The sequence below is a fragment of the Polistes fuscatus genome, unplaced genomic scaffold, assembly GCF_010416935.1.
Source record: "Polistes fuscatus isolate 324 unplaced genomic scaffold, CU_Pfus_HIC Scaffold10, whole genome shotgun sequence".
Classification (NCBI taxonomy): domain Eukaryota; kingdom Metazoa; phylum Arthropoda; class Insecta; order Hymenoptera; family Vespidae; genus Polistes; species Polistes fuscatus.
Genome location: NW_025112998.1, coordinates 6185600 through 6204549, shown reverse-complemented (window position 1 = coordinate 6204549; position 18950 = coordinate 6185600). Strand labels below are relative to the sequence as shown.

General features: G+C 34.6%; 1 protein-coding gene across 1 annotated transcript in view; it reads left to right on the top strand.

Annotated features, from left to right (window-relative positions):
• Positions 1-3256: 3256 nt before the first annotated feature.
• The window catches only part of LOC122526094, a 75364-nt gene continuing 59670 nt past the window's right edge, over positions 3257-18950 (top strand). The window contains exons 1-2 of the mRNA XM_043649262.1: positions 3257-3298; positions 7859-10868. Coding sequence (XP_043505197.1) covers positions 7947-10868 — 2922 coding nt within the window. The 5' untranslated portion in view covers positions 3257-3298; positions 7859-7946. The remainder of the gene's footprint in view (positions 3299-7858; positions 10869-18950) is intronic.

The following is an 18950-nucleotide window of genomic DNA, read 5'->3' as shown; positions in this document are numbered from 1 at the left end:
CGGTGGATTTCGAAGGAGAAGGTACATAGAAATTTTATCGATCTTTTAAACAACAATAGACGCTTGCATCGATTATATATATTATATTATATACTAAAAATTAAATATAATTATTTTAAATTCCATAACACAAATATAAATTTTTGTTTTTTATAGGATTAGAAATATTGCTTATTTATTTTAAAAATGTATTGTTTCTACTACTTTTTGTAGTGTCAAATTTAATTTTTTAATTGTTTGAAATTGTTTGCACCTTGTGTGCGGCTCTTTCGTATCCCCCTGTCCTGTAGTCTCCCGCAAGTCCTTGCCGATCGATATTTCCCCGTTTCTTCCCTACTACTCAAATAACGCGCTCCCCTCAAAATCTTTCGTTCCTTGTTTGACATGAAAATTTTTGATACTCGCATAAAAGAAATTTTACTTAAAAAAAATAGAAAATATGAGTCGTAATGGTATTAATTTTTATTTCTCTTCATGGTGCAAGTGGGTGAACAAAATTTGAAATAAAAATAATAAGCAACCTCTTGTCTATGTTTTATGGACCAATCTGTAGACGCGTTGAAAGAGGGAAAAAGAATGAGAGAGAGAGAGAGAGAGATATTATGACAGAGGAAGAAGAAGAAAAGAGAGAGTCTGAGACGAGAAACACTGCAGTATGGGGTTACCACAAGGGGTATTCACGGTCTTCGCCCTTTTGTTTCCGTAATCACTATTGTGTACGGGCAAACACGGTGCTTGGTTCGACACCAGATGCGCGATACCGTTACCACGAAAGAGAGAAAGCGACACAGAACGTGTATGTGTATACGTATGTGTGTTAAAAAGAAAGAGAAAGAGAGAAAGAGAAAAACGTTGCACCCGGCAGGCGTTCGACTTCACTAAACGATTCTGTACTGGTTCATACGAGAAAATCCAAGAATCCATAAATGAAATCAAGATGTGTGCGTGCGTGTTGTGTTTCTGATATGTGGCACGTGTTTCACTCGACACGCTACTGAACAATGACGTAGAAACTTAGAGAAACTATAAGGAGAGTAATACCTAAATAAGTTTAACAACTTTTATTTTATATTTATTAACATTAGCATGTCTTCATAATCTAATGTTTTATTATTATTTTTAAGATGAATTATATAATTTTCTTCAGAAATCAACTTTATTCCGTTTCGTTTAAATGAAGTACAAACATTTATGTATTATTGCTTATTTTTTTATATTTAAAAAAAAAGAATTCTTATTGGACGAAATGTAGGGCAAATTTTTATTTTATTAATTACGTGTTTCCAGTTTATTTTACTTTTTACATTGAACCATTATTAATAATGGATGATTTACTTTTTTTAATAATTTAAAATTACAGTTTTATTAAGTTAATTTGTTTTATAGTTTTGATTAAAATATTTTCTAATACATAAGAGTCAAATTATGCGCAGACGTAACACTACATAGTTTAAGTTAAAGTAATGAAATGAAAGTCACATGGCGCAGGAACGTGTATTGGTACGGACCTGCATACCACCCATGGGCCATCGTCCATCGGATCATGGATACCCTACGATATTTATCATTCGAACGTGACTCGCCTTCGCGTTGGCGAAGCTCGTCCTACCGAGCCTTACACACGGAACTCGACCTTTTTGTTTGCGAAAGACCGGATCAGGAGCATATGCGAATTCAACTATAGTTACTGCAAGCACGAAAGAAGAAGATCAACATAACCATCGCATGTATAATTTTATTTTTTCATTTTTTCTTGTATTTTAAAAAGTTACATTTAGAAACGATTCATTTTGACAAAATATATGGATCATGTTATTTTCAAAGGCAAATATTTCGTTATCTTATTGTTAGTTCAAGATAATATTTGATCTCCTTTTTTCTTGTTTATGTTGCATTATATTTTCTTTCTCTTTCTACGTTAGACTTTAACATTGGTGTCGTTGAAAGGCACGTATGAGGTTTTCGAGAAGAAAATTACGGCAGGATCCTGGAAAATCGATTAAACCGCCTTGTCGCGACGATACAAGCTATTTCCTGACTGCTCTGAACGAAACCTTCTGATCTTTTTACACAGTATTATTTCACGTTCGCTTAACCAATCTCGATACATCCGATACAGGAGCTTCAACGATTATTATCTGATAAATTTCGGTTAGATAGTTCAAAGAAATTGAGAATTTTCTTTAACTTTTGGGGATATTTATTTATAATAAGTAAATTATTTTTCTATCATTTGATGACGTACAAAATTATGGGAACGAGATATGCACTAAAAATTTCTTATCGTACTCTTTTTAAACGACGTATGCGATCCTGTAAAAAATGTAATAATGTTGTAAAACAATAGAAAGAATCCGCAAGTGCATATTAATTTGAAAATAATAAAAGAAAGTAAAGAACCCAATGAATACGGCACTGGTAGCAGGTCTCTGGATCTCGATCACGATCCACGCGGTCAGTCCGACCGCGGCGGTGCGATCGAGCAGATCGATTTTATTTTTTCTCTTCCGTCTTTCTATCAAACGATTTCTTCTTAACGATTCATCGTTGAAAATAATTAAATGTAACAAAATCGATATTATATTGATTCAAATTTTTTCTTTATCGTCATTTTTTTGATAACTTCGAAAATTACTCGTCTATAATTTTCACGTGCAACGAGATTTCTCGATGAAAAAAATTAAAAGAAAAGAAAAATAGAACATAGCTGTAAATATAAATATATTAACGTGGATTTTATTCAAGTATAAATTTGGTCGCCTCTGTTACTCGACTTCTTTTCCAGTATAAATCCTAGGAAAGCGTATTTTTCTATTAAAATTTGATTGCTTTTTTTACTTTTGTTTGTCTCTCTCTTTCTCTCTTGTCATTTTTTGCCAGATATACGTACGTAATATATGTATTATATTTGATTTACCGTTCCTGGAAAAAAATTTCGTATTGCGTATGTGTGTGTATGTGTGGATCTGTGAAAAATATACCGTTCTAAAAAGAAGTGTATGTGTTTTTAAGTGATTTTGTATGGTTATGAATTGTGTTTCTTTTTCATCATTCGAGTAGCGTATATTATATAAGTGTTGTGAGTTCAAGTGTTTTGAAAATCATGGATTTTAAATCGATCAATCGATTAGTATAGTTAGACGTAAAGTAATCAAATACATTGAGCTTCCTGTTAGGCTTGTTTGGAAGAAAAACAGAAACAGGAAGAAGAAGAAGAAGAAGAGGAAGAAATAGAAAGAGAAGGAGAAGGAGAAGGAAAAGGAAAAGGAGGAAGAAGAGGAACAGAATATCAAGTTAGGTGAGTCTTCCAGTAACTTCACATAATAATTAGTTTAAGATGATTTATAAAAGGTTGAAGGAAAATAATGTTCTTCTCTTTTTATAATTGTTTTAAGTTCAGTTTTTCGTTTACTAAAATATAACTAAAAAGCATTAAACCGTATAACGATCTTAAATTAATTATAAAGAAAATAAAAATATTAGTAACCATTGAGAAAGAATAAAAACTCAAATTGCAAAGTAAGAAGCATTATAGAAAGGGAAAAGTTGGAAAAGTCTAAATTGTAAATAATAAAATAATAGGATATAAGGTGGGAAAAAGCAAATGTTCGTTACCCTTTGAACGATCAGCTCGTTATCTACTTACAGTAGCATCGGAAGAAGGCACTCGCGAACATTTACGAACGTTCACGAGTATTCTAGAAGTTGCTTTCTCATTCAACGCGGACGCTCCGAGTTTGGCGAACGAATTTGGCTGGTGCAAACCGCGACGGCACGTAATTGGCCAGGGTAACCTACCCTTTCTCTCTTGGTCTCTTTCTATCTTATTCGTTTCCAGAGTGCATAGTTCCTTTTGGAATGGTACTTCGTGGCAAAGGAGAACCAATGTTCATACATACGTGCACGATATCGCCTTTCCTGATTTATGGACTCCATTGGGGTCTTTTCGTGCTAACTTTGAGAAACCGAACCTTATCGTTTCATTCTCCTTCTCACTCTCTGTATCGTGTTTTCGGATTAAACGCTTTCTGCGTAAGCCACACCAACCAGTAGTAACTTACTAGCCATGAAGCTTTCTACGGTCGATCTATACACCTTTTACTTCGAAGAAAAAGGGCCTCGATCGTTCTTTAATTCTCGAGAATATTTTTTCACTCGTGATAAGCCTCGCTCGTGTTTCCTTTTAAATACTTGTGTCTCAGACGGTTGATAAAGGATTTTTGAAAGTAGAAAAATAGGAGATTAGATTGCTATTAGTTAGTTTTCAATTTTGGACAAGGAGTAGAACTTTGTTAAGAATATTAAAACATACTATTTATTAGTATTGCGATGACGTTTATTTCGTTAATGAGAATTTGTTGTAAAATTTGAAGTTAACAAAATAATAAATAAAGTAAAATTATAATAGTATAAGGAATAATTGAACTAGAGTCTCAGAGTCTATGGCATCTTGCAAGCTGATTACTACGGGTTCTGTAGATAGACCTTAAAGAGAGATAGAGAGAAAGGAGAAGAGAGATGGTCACACAACGACTTCGAAACAAAGTTCGTTTAGCGAATTGGGTTTTGGTTCTGGCTGAGTTTCGTTTCAATTGTAATGTAAAAAGTTCGAACGTGCGATATCGTCGAGCAAAAAAGTTTTATATCTTATAATAGATGGATATAGTTTGCTTATGACTAGAGAATTCTGAATCATGTTTATTTCATTGTATTATTTATTCTTAATGAATCCCGTATACCGCTAATGCATTTGCCATAATTACAAATATACTTCTACTATTCTTATAGTTTAATAAATTTTGTTCGACTCCTATTTTATCTTCGTCGAGCAAACAACTCGAGGAAACAGTAAACAAAAGTATATGATTTTATCTAATAAGATCAAAGGTGGAATCGAAATTGAAGGTCCATATTGGGATTAGATTCCTTTACGTCTTCTAGAGATGAACCTTTTGCTCTTCTCCATCTTCTCTTTGTCGCGAATGAGTCCTTCTTCCCTTGAGAAACTATTCTCGAGTTTTACGTCTTCTTGCTTTCCTTCTTTTTAGTCTTAGAAACCTCTGTACTTTGCCCTTTTCGTAATAAAAACTTTCATATATGTACATATGTAAATGTAAAAGTGTAAATGTAAGAAGTGGTGACTTCTCTTTGAAATTTTCCGTTTAATCCCTTGAACGAATATCAAAAAGGCGGAGGTTAAAATGATTATTCTATACTATCATAAACTTTCCTTATGCTTTTCGTAATTATTTTTTATACGCGTACGCAGGAAACAATGGTTCCTCGTTGGAACTTTGTTTTTTTTTTTTTATATTTTCCATTGAAATTTACGTAGAATGATTTAATTATATCGGGAAAATAATTTTATATATTTTCCTCTCTCTCCCTGAGTTCACAAATTACGATAAAGTTATGAAAAACGTTCGAGCAGAGGATATTTACATATATTTTAATATCGTGCTTATTGCGATATATAAAATATGTATTTAAATATGTGAAATGAAAATTTACATAAGTCGATTGTATAATATTTAATGATATTATAAAATATACTTTCACTTCGAATTTATGCAAGTTTATTCTAATACATGTAAATAGTATAGCAAAGATAGATATAATTTTGATATAATTTGCATTTGCTCAATTGTCATTTTTAAATATCGCTGCAATTTATGATTTATTTGATATCTCGAATGGATCCTTAAAGAAGATCTTTTTTTAAAAATATTGAAAAATTCATTGCGTTCATTTTATCCGAGAATTCTTTGCGTGGGTCCAACGAAGAAAAGACAAGAACGAAAGGAACAGCCTCGCGTGTGGCCCTTTAAGAGAATACCGCTTTCGAAAAGCAACGAAGGATTGTTTTTTCTCTTTCTCTTTTTCTTTTTGCCTATTTTTCTCTGTCCCTCTCTCCAACTGTTTCTTTCCTTTTTTCTTGCAAAATAAAGCACACGGATAGAACGCATTGCTGCTCGCTTGAGAAATCGTGCCACCTCGAAGAGACGACCTCCTTCTTCTTTACTCTTTATTACATTTCCTTCAGCAGCATCCTTTCAACTCGTTATCATATTCCTTTCTTCTTTTGTTACCAAACTCGTATACTTTTACTTTATATTTTTATCCAATTTTAACATATTCCTAAGTTTTCTTCATATTTTTCTTCTTAACTATATATTTGTTTATTATCATATTGGTTATATCGATCATTATTTTTGGGAGTTATTGTACATCTAATTACTATAGCATACAATGCTTATCTTCCTTTAGAGAGCGAAGGTAGAAAAGGCAAAGTTATAATTCGTGGGTTGTTTATAACTCTCAAGAGCGATAAGACACACACATTTAAAGATAATTAGAAGGTTTCCGGAAAGGTGATTAATGATCAAGGATAGGACGGATAGAACTATGACCGGGAATAGTCATATCGATCTTAGCGAAGGTTTCGTATGCGTTTAGACAGGATCATAGAGAGGTAGGAGTAGCAACTTTATCTATCTCACGAAAGGTAGCTAAGCGAGAGAGTACCACCGATCCGTTAGCGAGATTAATGAGTCGTGTTATCGAACGATACGTCTTTCTCTCTGTCAACTTTTTTCATTGCTTTTCTTTCTCTATTTTTCTTTTTTCTTTTATTCATTTTTTTTTTATCATAGTTACAATCTTCCAATGGGAAAAATGCTTCCAAATTCCTTATAAAATCACGACAATACGTCTTTATTAATCATTACGAATGATGTTATTTAATTATTCTCGATATGTGCTAGTAATTAGGATTTTGGTTGAAATTGAACATCGTCGGTGTCGATTGATTTTTCAATTCCTTTTTACACTGTAACCTTTTTCATCGTATCTAGTATCAAAGAATATGTGGAAAGAAAAGCAACGGATAATGGATCAAACAGAGGACGTAGAGGGCCTGCTTGAATGACACCGTTATTAGAACCTAATCCGCTGAGAGAGCAGCAGACTCTACCGGGTGAGCTTTGAGACTTGGCTGCTAGAGCTTCCCGGATGTTACATGAAAATTGAGACGATCCGAAAATAATACTATTATATTTTTCAAGATGATATAGTATGACAATATGCGTAATATTATACATTTTGTATTATATGATTTGCTTAAAGATACATTTATATAGGATTCATTTGAAAGATATTTTAATAAAATAATAGTTTTCATTCGGAATATTGATTATTAAGTACTTACAAAATTATTTTAAATAATCATAAGAAAGAATTGCGAACACATATTTAACGATCATAGGCATCTGCTTCTGGTTTTGATCGACTTGAAGATAAAACCGGAGATTAAGATCTACTTTAAAAACGGTGTCTTTGAGTAGAACCGATGTTAGCCACTTAATCTGCCACTTAAAAACTTTTCCTAGCGTATCTTGACGAGACCGCGTCGGAATGGATTGAAATTATCGAAGAAGTTTAAAGATAAGATCTTTGAGAAAACGTTGGAGTAAGAAGTGTAGTTCGCTATAGTTAAGATTTAAGATCTCACCGATAAATTTTATTTCTGTTCATACTCGTCGACTTCTCATATTTCTGACAGTTAAATATTATAAAACAGAATTTTGTTAATTACAAAAATTTAATAAAAAGAAATCATCGATTCGTTCTCAAACGTTAAAAACTTTTCACGAAGAAAACATTGCAAGAACAATTAATAAAACTAAAGTAAGCGAATTAATTGTTTTGAGGCCCGAAAATTCTGAGATTGCATTATCTCGCTGATTATCCGTCTTACAAAATCATTTGAAAGGGCAAATAATGTTAAATGGTTGCCATCATAGGTACGGGGGGAACACCATTAATTACATCAATCTAATCTCCTTCATTTTTATTTCAGAACTCGAAGAATACTCCATAAACATTTCGTGAAAATGTAACGAGACGAGAAGGAAATATATCATTAGGATCATAAGATCCCTTATAAAATGAGCGATGAAACGTTTGCAAAAACCTTGATCGGCGACATACCATACGCCGACGAAGATGGGTATTCGATTGATCAAATATCACATTCGAGATTGGTATCGAAAATTTCAACGACGAACGAGAAAGGAAATCTTCGAATCACACAAATATCACGTACCGCAAGAACAATCTTTCTCGACAAAAAAGAAAATACAAAAAACGATAATAATAGAACGTCGAGTCCGAAATATATTTATTCGGAAAAAAATGCGAACGAACATCGATCGATCGGTAAAAAGATCGACAAATTTCAAAATCCTAATAAAACTCGGTCAAAACATTCGCAACAACAACAACAACAGCTACAGCTACAGCAACTGCAACAGCAACTGCAACAGCAACAGCTGCAACCACAACAGCAGCAACCGCAACAGCAAATACAACAACAGAGTGGTTACTCGAGCAGCGAGGAAAGTATAATAAGAAACAAATCAAAAAGTACAAGTTCGGCGGATACTCAGTCAGTGAATAATATATTAGATGAATACGAAGACGAAAGGATTATTGAATTGAGCGATGTAGGAAGTACTACCTGTACGATGAATTTAAAATCTGTAAAAGTAGAACATCCGAAAAAAAAACAAATCCAGCAACCTCAGCAATATCATTACAATCGTCAAGAAATAAAACGAACAATTTGTAACAATTCGTTTGCACATCGTAAAGAAAAATGCGAATCGATCTCAAAAGTTAATCAACAGACACAAGTTAGACAGAGATCACGCGAGAGAGGAAAAGATTCAACGAGATATTCATCTTCGGCATTGACGTCGTCGCGACGAGCATCGCCATTGATCGTCGACAATATCGATCGAATTGCAACGTCGATGCCATCCTCAAAGGCGAATGATGATTTGCCAAGAAAAGGCGAGGTTCAAAGACGCGTAGACGAATGGTTGAGTCAAGCTCAATTACAAAGTTCCGCGAGCACGTCACGCGAGAAGCCATTAACCAGATCAAACAGCAGTGCCGAACGACGAAGTAGTCAACGAAGATGTCAACGAAGTAGTCAAGATCCAAGGTCGAGGTCAATCGACGAGTCCACCGAGCGAGCTAACTGCGGAGCTTCCTCTAGTTACGACGACCTTACGCGAACCAACCCAGATCCGACCTCTTCTTCTTCGTCTTCCAATTTCGTATTCAATAAAGAAACTTATAAGGATTATTTGTTAATTAAAAATAAAACTAGACAACAGGATTACGGATTTATAGCTTCTAACGGTGTTAACAGAAGAGATATCAGTCCAAATACTTCGTCAAAAATACCACAACGTGGCTCGAGTTTTAAACGAAACGAATCTAAAAATAAGAAATTATCTAATTCTAATTACATCGATGGGTTATTATCGACGAATACGTCAGCTGTTTTATCCAGAAAACCATCTTTTACAAAATCTCATCGCAATGATTATATCGAAGCTTCTAATATTACCGCACCTACCGAAGTATCTTTGATTGGCAAAAAAAAAGACGATGAAGATAATTCGAAGGGTAGGATAATTCAAGATGAGCGAAGAATAAACGAGGAGCAGCGGATCGCGCAAATAAATAAGGACGGTGAAAGTAGGGTTTGCTCGCTTGCCGAGAGATTGGATAAATCTTCGGAAGACGTGGTCCTGTGTAAATCGAATCTCGAGATCGTTAAAAAGAATACTATGGCAAATTCAGAAGCTAAGGGTAGTCTCGTTAGCGTACAAGTACGCGTACCGTCTCAGGGTCATATCGATTGGAGAAAAATAAATCCAAATAAAGCAGTAGCAGCTGCAGCAGCAACAGCACCGATTTGTTCTAGAAAAGAGAGCAGCAGCAGTGGTTCTCGTGTTAAAAATCAATGTTCGATGGCCTTGAACGAAGAGTCCGGTTCGACGAGATCGACTACTTTCAAGCCTAACGAAACGCGAAATTATGCGAAATCTGCTGCGAAGCTTGCGACAAAGGATAATAATGCAACGACTAATACAATGAAATATATTTCCACTTGTTCGTCGTCGTCTAATCACGTAGAAAAGATTTACGAACGTAGCTTAGAACCGCAAGTGATTTATGCCGACGATCTTCGCTCGATTCTAAGACCATCTTTACGTATTTCCGCGTACGGCGAACGCGAGGAGACGCGCGAACGCGAGGAAGACGATCTCGAGAAAGGACGAAGGGAAGAAAAAAAAGGAAAAGACGAAAAAAACGAAAAAGAAGAGACCGAGGAAGATATTTATGGCAGGATCGGAGAAATGAGACAGGAGACTCTCGAGACTATCATGGAGGACGATAGAAAAGTTGAAATTGTTTGCGGGAAGGGATCAGTGACCTTGGATGATTGGAAACTTATAGATGAAATGAATTCGATCGATACCGATGAGAAATCGATAGATACGAGATATCGTCGTTTTTCGAGTAAACAGGATCAAAAGGAAGAGAAAGATATTAAAAATAATATAATGGAGATCGATGAAGGTAGTTCCGATCCAGAGGATAGATTAGACAATCATGATAAATTGTTCTCTTTTGAGAATAATGGTGATGAATTTGCGATGAGGAAGTTCAAGGTCGAGGAAGATACTCGACAAGTTAGGGCAATGATCGAGGACGATCGATCGATCCTTTCGAAGGAAAATAACGAGGACAGATCGAGTGGCATGGTGGTTAAGGAGAGCCTTCTGAAGAATTTACAATTTGATGCTGGTTTACCGGCGAAAGTCGAACGTCGAAGCGAGTCGAAGTGTGGCGATCAGCAAGCGAACAGGTCCAAGCTGTTCGACGATCGAGTACAACTTGTTCAGAGGGACGAGAGAAAGGGGGAAGACGAGAACAAGAGTCCAGAAGAAATGGAACACTTCAGGCTGATGGATTTGCTCAGAAATGGCGACTACGAAGCAATCAAATTGGTGAGTCACACGCGATTGCAACGTTCTTTCGAACTTTATATATGTAATAATAAATATATACGTCGAAGAGCGTTTAATTCAATTTATTTTCAAATATCGTAACGCGCGCGCGCTTGAACGATGATACCTGTAATAACATAAACAGAAAATTAGAATAGTTATAATCGTTGAATCAACGGGCTTACACGATATCTCTCTATTTGTCTTTCTTTCTCCCTTTTCTCGTGTACCCTAAAAGCCAATTTCATTCGCTTGGTCGATAACTTCATCGAAAAGATACGCTTCCCGGAAAGCAATTATTATATTTCAAAATGAGTTCGAATATTGCAGCATCGCAGTACGTACCGCGATTGTGTAACTAACAATGTAGTACTAGCTGCACCTTCCGATAATTACGAATCAGAATTAATCGCGATACGTTTCATTTATCTCGTTATATCGATAATATAATCGATATTAAATCGGAAAACCATAAGAGAAAATATTTTCCTGTTTATCATTTTCCATTGTACTCTCCTTACGTATTATTTTTGTTTTGTATCTTTTGATTTTGTTCTTTCCACATATTTCTATTAATTTCTCTCTTTTTATCTCATTTCTGTATAATTCTATCTCTTTCTATGTTTCTCATTTGTTAATTACAAAATATTCGTTTCTCTTCTACTTTAACAAAGTAATAAACTTTGAAACAACGGTCTTACAGGACGGAAAATATTATTTTATTTTTTGTCCGTGTTCCTGTTTTTCTTATTTGTTTTTTAAAAAATGTAGAAACTGGTTATAACGTATTTTTCGTATATTTTCTTGAAATCATACCATTCTATGTATTATTTCTTTTCGCTTCTCTCTTTATTTATGTATCTCTGTATTAATCTTTATTTTCAACCGGAATTTATTTTTGCTCGTTAATCATGTTAATTATAAAAAAATACCCATCTAATTATCTCTTTTATATATCATTTCTCTCTCTTTCTCTCTCCCTCTCCCTCTCCCTTTATCTCTTTTCCTTCTTTTCAAATTTACAAATCGCGTTGTCAGCGGTTTCTGTTTTTCCGGTTTATATAGGATGCATTAATCGAACGAAAGAGGAAGCAATTTTGAAAGCATAAATTGTATCGCGGTCGGCCAAAACACGGATGATCGAATTTTGGTGAACGATAAATGCCTGTGTATCGTCTATACATACGTATGTATAAACATATATAATACATATATAAATATATACATACATATATAGATTTATCTACATATATACGTACGTGTTCTTTTATCGTTCAAGCTGCTCCAAATGAAATTCAATATTTTAATGCACCGTACTTTTGCAATGAAAAGTACCTAGCTCAAAGGATATTTACCGATATCGCGAGTTTATGAATATTCAATGACGTACTTAACAATAAGTCCTTTGAAAAGATCATGGAGTGGTGCTGGGTAAATCTTTAGCAAATAATGTTTGAAATTTTCCTCCTGGAAATATCTATGATGTAATAATTTATTGAGAAAAACTATTGAATTTTGTTGAAAATTATTTTTCGCGTGGATTAGTTATTTTAATTTGAGCGATCACTCTCGTATATCTTTATCCTACTTTAACGAATGATATTTTCCAACAAAATTATCCAAATAAATTACTACTGTTAGTTACATTTATCAAATTTCTCTCAGAATATATCGAATCAGTGAAACGAATGGCGATTTCGAAATAAAACCACCGTTCAAAAGATTTCCCTTAGAATGGAGCATTCTCGGTGGGCGTTAATGGGACAGATTAATAAGAGGTTTTTCACGAGGTGAGCATGCTCCCATCCCGACTGGACCGGCACTATGCCGTTATTTCTCGCTCAATTAAGAGCTCAATTAAGTCCGAGGGTCCTGTCGACCGCAGTTGTTCGATAAAACGCTTTCAGAGAGACAGAGACAGAGACAGAGAGAGAGAGAAAGAGAAATAAAAAATAAGGAAGATATTTTTCATACCTTGAAATGTTCACATTTTTTACCAAATATTTGTCTTCATTTTTTTGTGTTTTCCTATAGTCTTTATCGCATGAATATAAAATTCCGTAATGTTTAAAATCATTTAAGTAAGATTATATCTATATATTTGTATAGAATATTCTAAATCTACATATTTATGCATAAAATGTTTTGAATATACATATCTATTCATAAAATATTCGAAATATTCATAAATATAGATATAGATATAATAGATATATAGATATCTACTCGACGGTACAAAAGGGATGACACCGTCAGTCAGCCACTCCTGTGATAGCTCGAGTGTTCTCCTGCCATGTAAAAAACATTCTTGTGTATGGATGTGTACGCCAGGGGGAGAGAGAGAAGGTTCCTGTCGGATATGCCCTTTCAATAGGACACAGACAGCACGTTCGAGCGATCCATCGAACGACCCGTCGAACTACCCATCGAACTTTGCCACGAACGATGAAAGAATCGAAAGGGTGGCCTGCCGCGTCTATTTTTCTTTCCTCTCTCTTTCTCGTTATACACGGATCACAGAACATCGTGCAAAATTCTGCTTCTACCAGTGAGTTTTTCTTCCACGAAACTTTTCTCTTTTTCTCTTTTTTTCTTTTTTCTTTGCAATCCTCGTACCGATATTCGATCGAAACGATCTGACCATGAGAGAAAGTTCATTTTCTATTTTTAGCCTAATAATGGAAAAGCATCAAATATTTCTGACACGGAAGGTATCTCGGTATCGTCCGAATATGAATACTTTTTTAAAAGAATGTTATCTTAAGTCACCCTAATTTGAGATATAGAGACTTCAAATTATTAAAGATTTTCTACGATATTTTCTATTTCTTTTTTCTTTTCGCGTCGTATCAATTATTTCTTACGAATGATGAACAATTGTTCTCCCTCTTTTTCTCTTTCTCTTTGTAAAATATTTAAAAGATACATTAACGTACCCTTTGAATAATACAAGAATTTCATTTCTTAAAATTGTAAAAGAAACGAATGTGAGGTATGAATTTATATTAAAAACATGAAAATGTAAAGTATGCTTTACTTTAAAATACGAATTAGCTGAGATAAGAGTAATTAAATAAATTATGGCATTTAGCGAAAAGCACAAGGAAAAGAATATTATTAACTGCGAATAGATACTATCTGTAAATTATACTCAAAATTCTCGAAAATATTGAATTATTTCTATTCTGATATTTTTATTCAGATATTCTCTCTAAAATATAGACTGATCCTTATTCTATATTTTAATATATCATTTACAATGCAATAATATGTGCTGGCAATTAAGATAATGGATCGAATAAAAAACATCGTTAAAATGGAGTTTACGATTTATTTATAAACATCAAACAATACAAAAATATAGAAAGATTGATATAAATGTGAACAAAACAATTCTCGTTAGGTATTTTAATTTTAATTTTTTATTATTTTAATAAATCAATAACGATATATAATACATAATACGAACATTTTTAAAACTTTTAACGATGATTTTTTTCTATACGAATAAAAAATAGGAAAAAAAGAATTGTCAAGAGAGAAAGAAGAAGAAGAAAAAAAAAAGAAAAAAGGAGAGAGAAATAAAGTGGTATGGGATGTTCGGAACAAAATTAACGTCTGATCCTCGTTAGAAGTAAACTCGCGCATAGGCCGGATTTTCTCTCGATCGAGAATTCGTGGATAGAACGAAGAGAGAGAAAAAGAGAGAGAGAGAGAGAGAGACAGGAAGAAGGACGCATAGAAGGCAAAATGCTTCTGTTTCCCGTCTCGTTGAATGGAACTCGTTCGGCGAGGTACCGATTCTGGAGAAAGACCTTATTATGTACCCTCGGGGAGTCCTGCTATCGCGTCGACGTTGAAACGACTGAGATAGCTATATGAACTTGAAACGAACGGAAACGATATAGAGATGGGAGAGAGGGACGGAGAGAAACGGACATAAAACAGAGATGAGAGATAGGGACGGAAAGAGACAGACTAACACGGACACAAAAAACGGGGATGGGAGAAAGAGATAGAAAGAGATTGACTGAGAGAAAAATAGAAAAGAGAAGAATGAGAGAAGAGAAGGCGCACGGAGAAAAGAATAAAATAAGTAAGAACGAGAGGATGAGACGATAAACAGATAAACAGGGAAAAAGATAGAGGAGGGAAAGGGAGAGAAAAGGGAGAAAGCTAGATTTACCGAAAGAGAGAGAAATAGACAAAAATAGAGATAAGAGAGACGGATAAAGAAACGGAGAAAAAAATGCATACACGAAAAAGAGATAGAAATAGACAGACGGACATAGAAATAAAGAAGCTAGGGAGAGAGAGAGAGAGAGAGAGAGAGAGGGATAGAGACAAAGAAGTCGCGATAAAGGGAGAAAGAAAAACACATTGAAAAGGAGAAAGAGAGGGAAAAAAACTGGCTAAGCTGCATTCTGCTTCGTAACGTCTCATCTACGGCTCGCTTCCTCTCCTCTATTCCGACATATTATTATTTTCTTTTTTTTTCTTTTTTTCAAATTTTTATTTCCTTTTCGCGTACGTATCTTGATAATTCAAAGCGAAATCGTTTCCGCGGCATAATCATCTCATTAAATATTTACGTTCATTAATTACCGGTCGATTTATTCGGAACTTCTCTTCTTTAATTAAATTACTCGTTCTTTCTTTTTGTACTCCATATGTTCCTTATTCTTTTAAAATGATCCGGTTTCATACAAGATTTTTTAGATCGCGCTAAAACGGCTGCACATTTTTTTCCGAATGATCGTCGAAAGATGAAAGAGAGTGTTGCTAATTTTGCGAGTAGGTATTTATTAATCGTATAAGTAAATTGTCGCCTAGTTTTTTTTTCCAATATATACCCGGTGCATCGTAATAAAATTTATCGATAATACCAATTTTATGGTACGCTTAATGTTTAAAAGTATACGTAGGAGTCGTAAAATTCTCTTAACCGTATTTCTATACGCACCGTACATATATTTTTGTCTAACTATATTTCCTTTCTCTCGTCTTATCATTGTCAAAATATACTAAAAATTCTAAAACGGATGATGTAGAGAGTCATATTATTTTTTAATCGGCATCTTTTTGATGTCAGACTCGTAATATCATTTTTGTACGAGTCGTATACATTTTTTCGTTGCTCTCGCTGTTTTTATTTTTGGAAAAAAGCAAGCTCGAAGTCGACTCGACTGTGCCATTGAAGTCATATATAGTACCGTAACCCTGGCTTTGACTCTTACATTAGAGTAACGTTTCATATGCTTCACGGACACGCGCGAGCGCACATATACGCGCGAACACGTACATCTTCTCTTTCCTCTCGCGTTTTTTATTTATCAAGCTACGGATCGACGTCCGGGAGAAGGAAGGCTCATCTTTGAGAGAAAGAGGATTTTCTCCTAGCGAGACAAGCGATTTAACTTTCTATGATAGCTCTTTAATGTAAAGGAAATATTCGAGTATGTACACGCGCGTATTTGCAAGCTCGCCGAGTTATTCGCCTATCCGATGATCTCGAACGACTAGAAAAATTTCTATTCGCTAGAAATGGATTGTGATTAACGATGCTCTCGATATATAATATATCTTTGTAGTAGAATAGAATTGCTTCGGATTTTTTCATTATTTCCTATTGAACGATAATAATGATTATTCAGCTATAATAGGGATCGTTTGACGAACAAAAATTTCCTACTTTACTATTTAAATAATACATTTCCATTTTACTCTTCGCAGCTTCATTTCTAACATTTATATTAAACTTGAATAATATTGAATACGATCGCATAAATCATGGCAGAAGCAAGACCGTAATAATGAATTCGTGTCTTTAACAAAAAAATAAGATAAAATCTATAAGAGCATCGAAAACTCTATAATAAATGAGAAAAGATGTTTCTAATAATCGAATCGCGAAAAAATCGAAAGAAAATCATGCGCGACGATTCTTTACATTTCCTCTCTACTCGAAACCACCAAAAACGTTTTCTAATCTTCTTCTTCTTCTTCTTTCTTTCTTTCTTTCTTTTCCCATACAATACCCACTCTTTATTTCACAGGTGAATCGTCGAATAAATCGTAGAAAATAAGATATCGAAGTGGTTTCCTTTATCCGAAAGCACATACGCGAACTTTCAACGAATAAGAGAACGAGAAAGGGAGAAGAAAAGAAAGAGGGAAAGATACTATAAAGAAACTTATCCTTGCATATATAATATAATACATAGGCTGGAAAAAGATATAAGACAAATTCGCGTATACGTTCGCGCACGTATATACGTATAAATTTAGAAAACCGTACGTACGTTGATCGAGATTCCTTCGAGAAATGTCGCGAAGGAAGAAATGATTAAGATAAGAAGAGAGAGAGGTAAAAAGGAAGACGAGGGTAGGGAAGAAGGGAGACGAATAAAAAGTATCGAAGGAAGATCTCGTGGAATGTCGACCTCGATAAACTTTCTCTCTCTAGCACTTACAAACCACAAACCTGTGGTTTCCCAGTTCCTTTGTATTGTAACTTCAAACCGGATAGGAAGAGAGTAAAGGACGAAAAGAGTAGGAAGAGGGAAAAAAAGGGAAAGAGAGAGATAGGGAAAGTTCGGGCAAAGGGTATCCGTCATAACCAGTTGGACCTATAACAGCTTCTTTGCATCGTTCGTAAGAAGAAAGAACGAAGGCCATTTGACTTTTGACAATTGCTACGAGATCGTTCAACTGGCAGAATGCCATGAAAGCTTCTACGAAAGAGCTTTCGCGGTTACCCAGTCCAAAAGTCCTACGGAACTTTATTGTCTATCTATTTCTCTTATTCAAAGACAAAAATACTCGAATAATAGTTTTATTCTATTAGAAAGTATGTTAGAAACGGAGAAGTAGTAATATTAAAAATGACTATTATTTATATTTATTAACATAATAATCAATCGGATGAACTCGAGCAACGCGAGAAGAAATTCGTTTCGCGAGGATAAAAAAAAGAAAGAGATCGGCATCCCTGAGAGAGAAAGAGGATCGTTAGCGTTTGTCACTGTCATCCTAACATAGTACGTATTCTCTCGAATCGGCTCGGCGGTTTTGTCATCTCGTGCGAACCCACGCTCGCATAACTTTCTATATGCGTTTGAGACACCGATATCGATGACTCTCTTTCGACGTTCGATATATCTCGATCACATACATGTATGTACATAAATACGAGAGAAATAAATCGGGTACATTCGATCCTGAGATATCTTCCTATATTTCCTTCGCTCTCTTTTTCTTTTTCTTTCTTTCTTTCTTTAGTCTTTCTTTTTTTTTTACCGCTTTCACTTATTTGCGAAAAGCGTAGCCCTTTTAAAAATGTCAAATTTCTTCTTATAATGTAGATTGTTATTCAAAAAGCTTCATTTTTTGGATAAATATTTAGGATCGTCCTTGTTTCCGTAACATTCGTTCGATCCTACACGCGTGTTTCCACGTGGCGAAAGATGATAAGCGATGAATAGCCGGTGTCTTTCCTTTCCCCACGAAAAATGAAATTTTCCGCGATGAAAGTTTTCGAACTACGAAAGACGCGAAAAGAGACGGAAAGATAGGGAGAGGAAAAGATAAAAGGAAGAATGAGAGAGATGGAAGTAATAGAAGAGGGTCCGTGAAAAGATACGATATTTCTCCAAGGAGTAGACTATTCCAAATATGTTTAACCGAGATGGCCTTATCGATCCTATAAATCGATCATTTCAAACTGAATCATAAAGTATTTTCGTCTATTTCACGAGTCATTCGTCTTTTTTATTCGCATGGAAATTTATTATCTATTCAAATGAACTTATATTATATTAGTATAAGACTCGTTCATTCGTCATTTTAATTTACAAAATTAGTCAGAAAAATGTACTCTCGACCGTATATCCGTTCTTTTTCTCTTTTTCCCGCTTCGTATCAATACAATGAAACATGACAAGTTTTTGTTATATTTTATTGTTCGTTGAGTCATATCGGTAAAAAGCTATCGTTGTTCAGTAGTATCATAACACGATAATCGATCGAGATTGAGTGAATTTTTTATCGTCGTCTCTTTTTCTATCTATCCTTCCGTCTCCA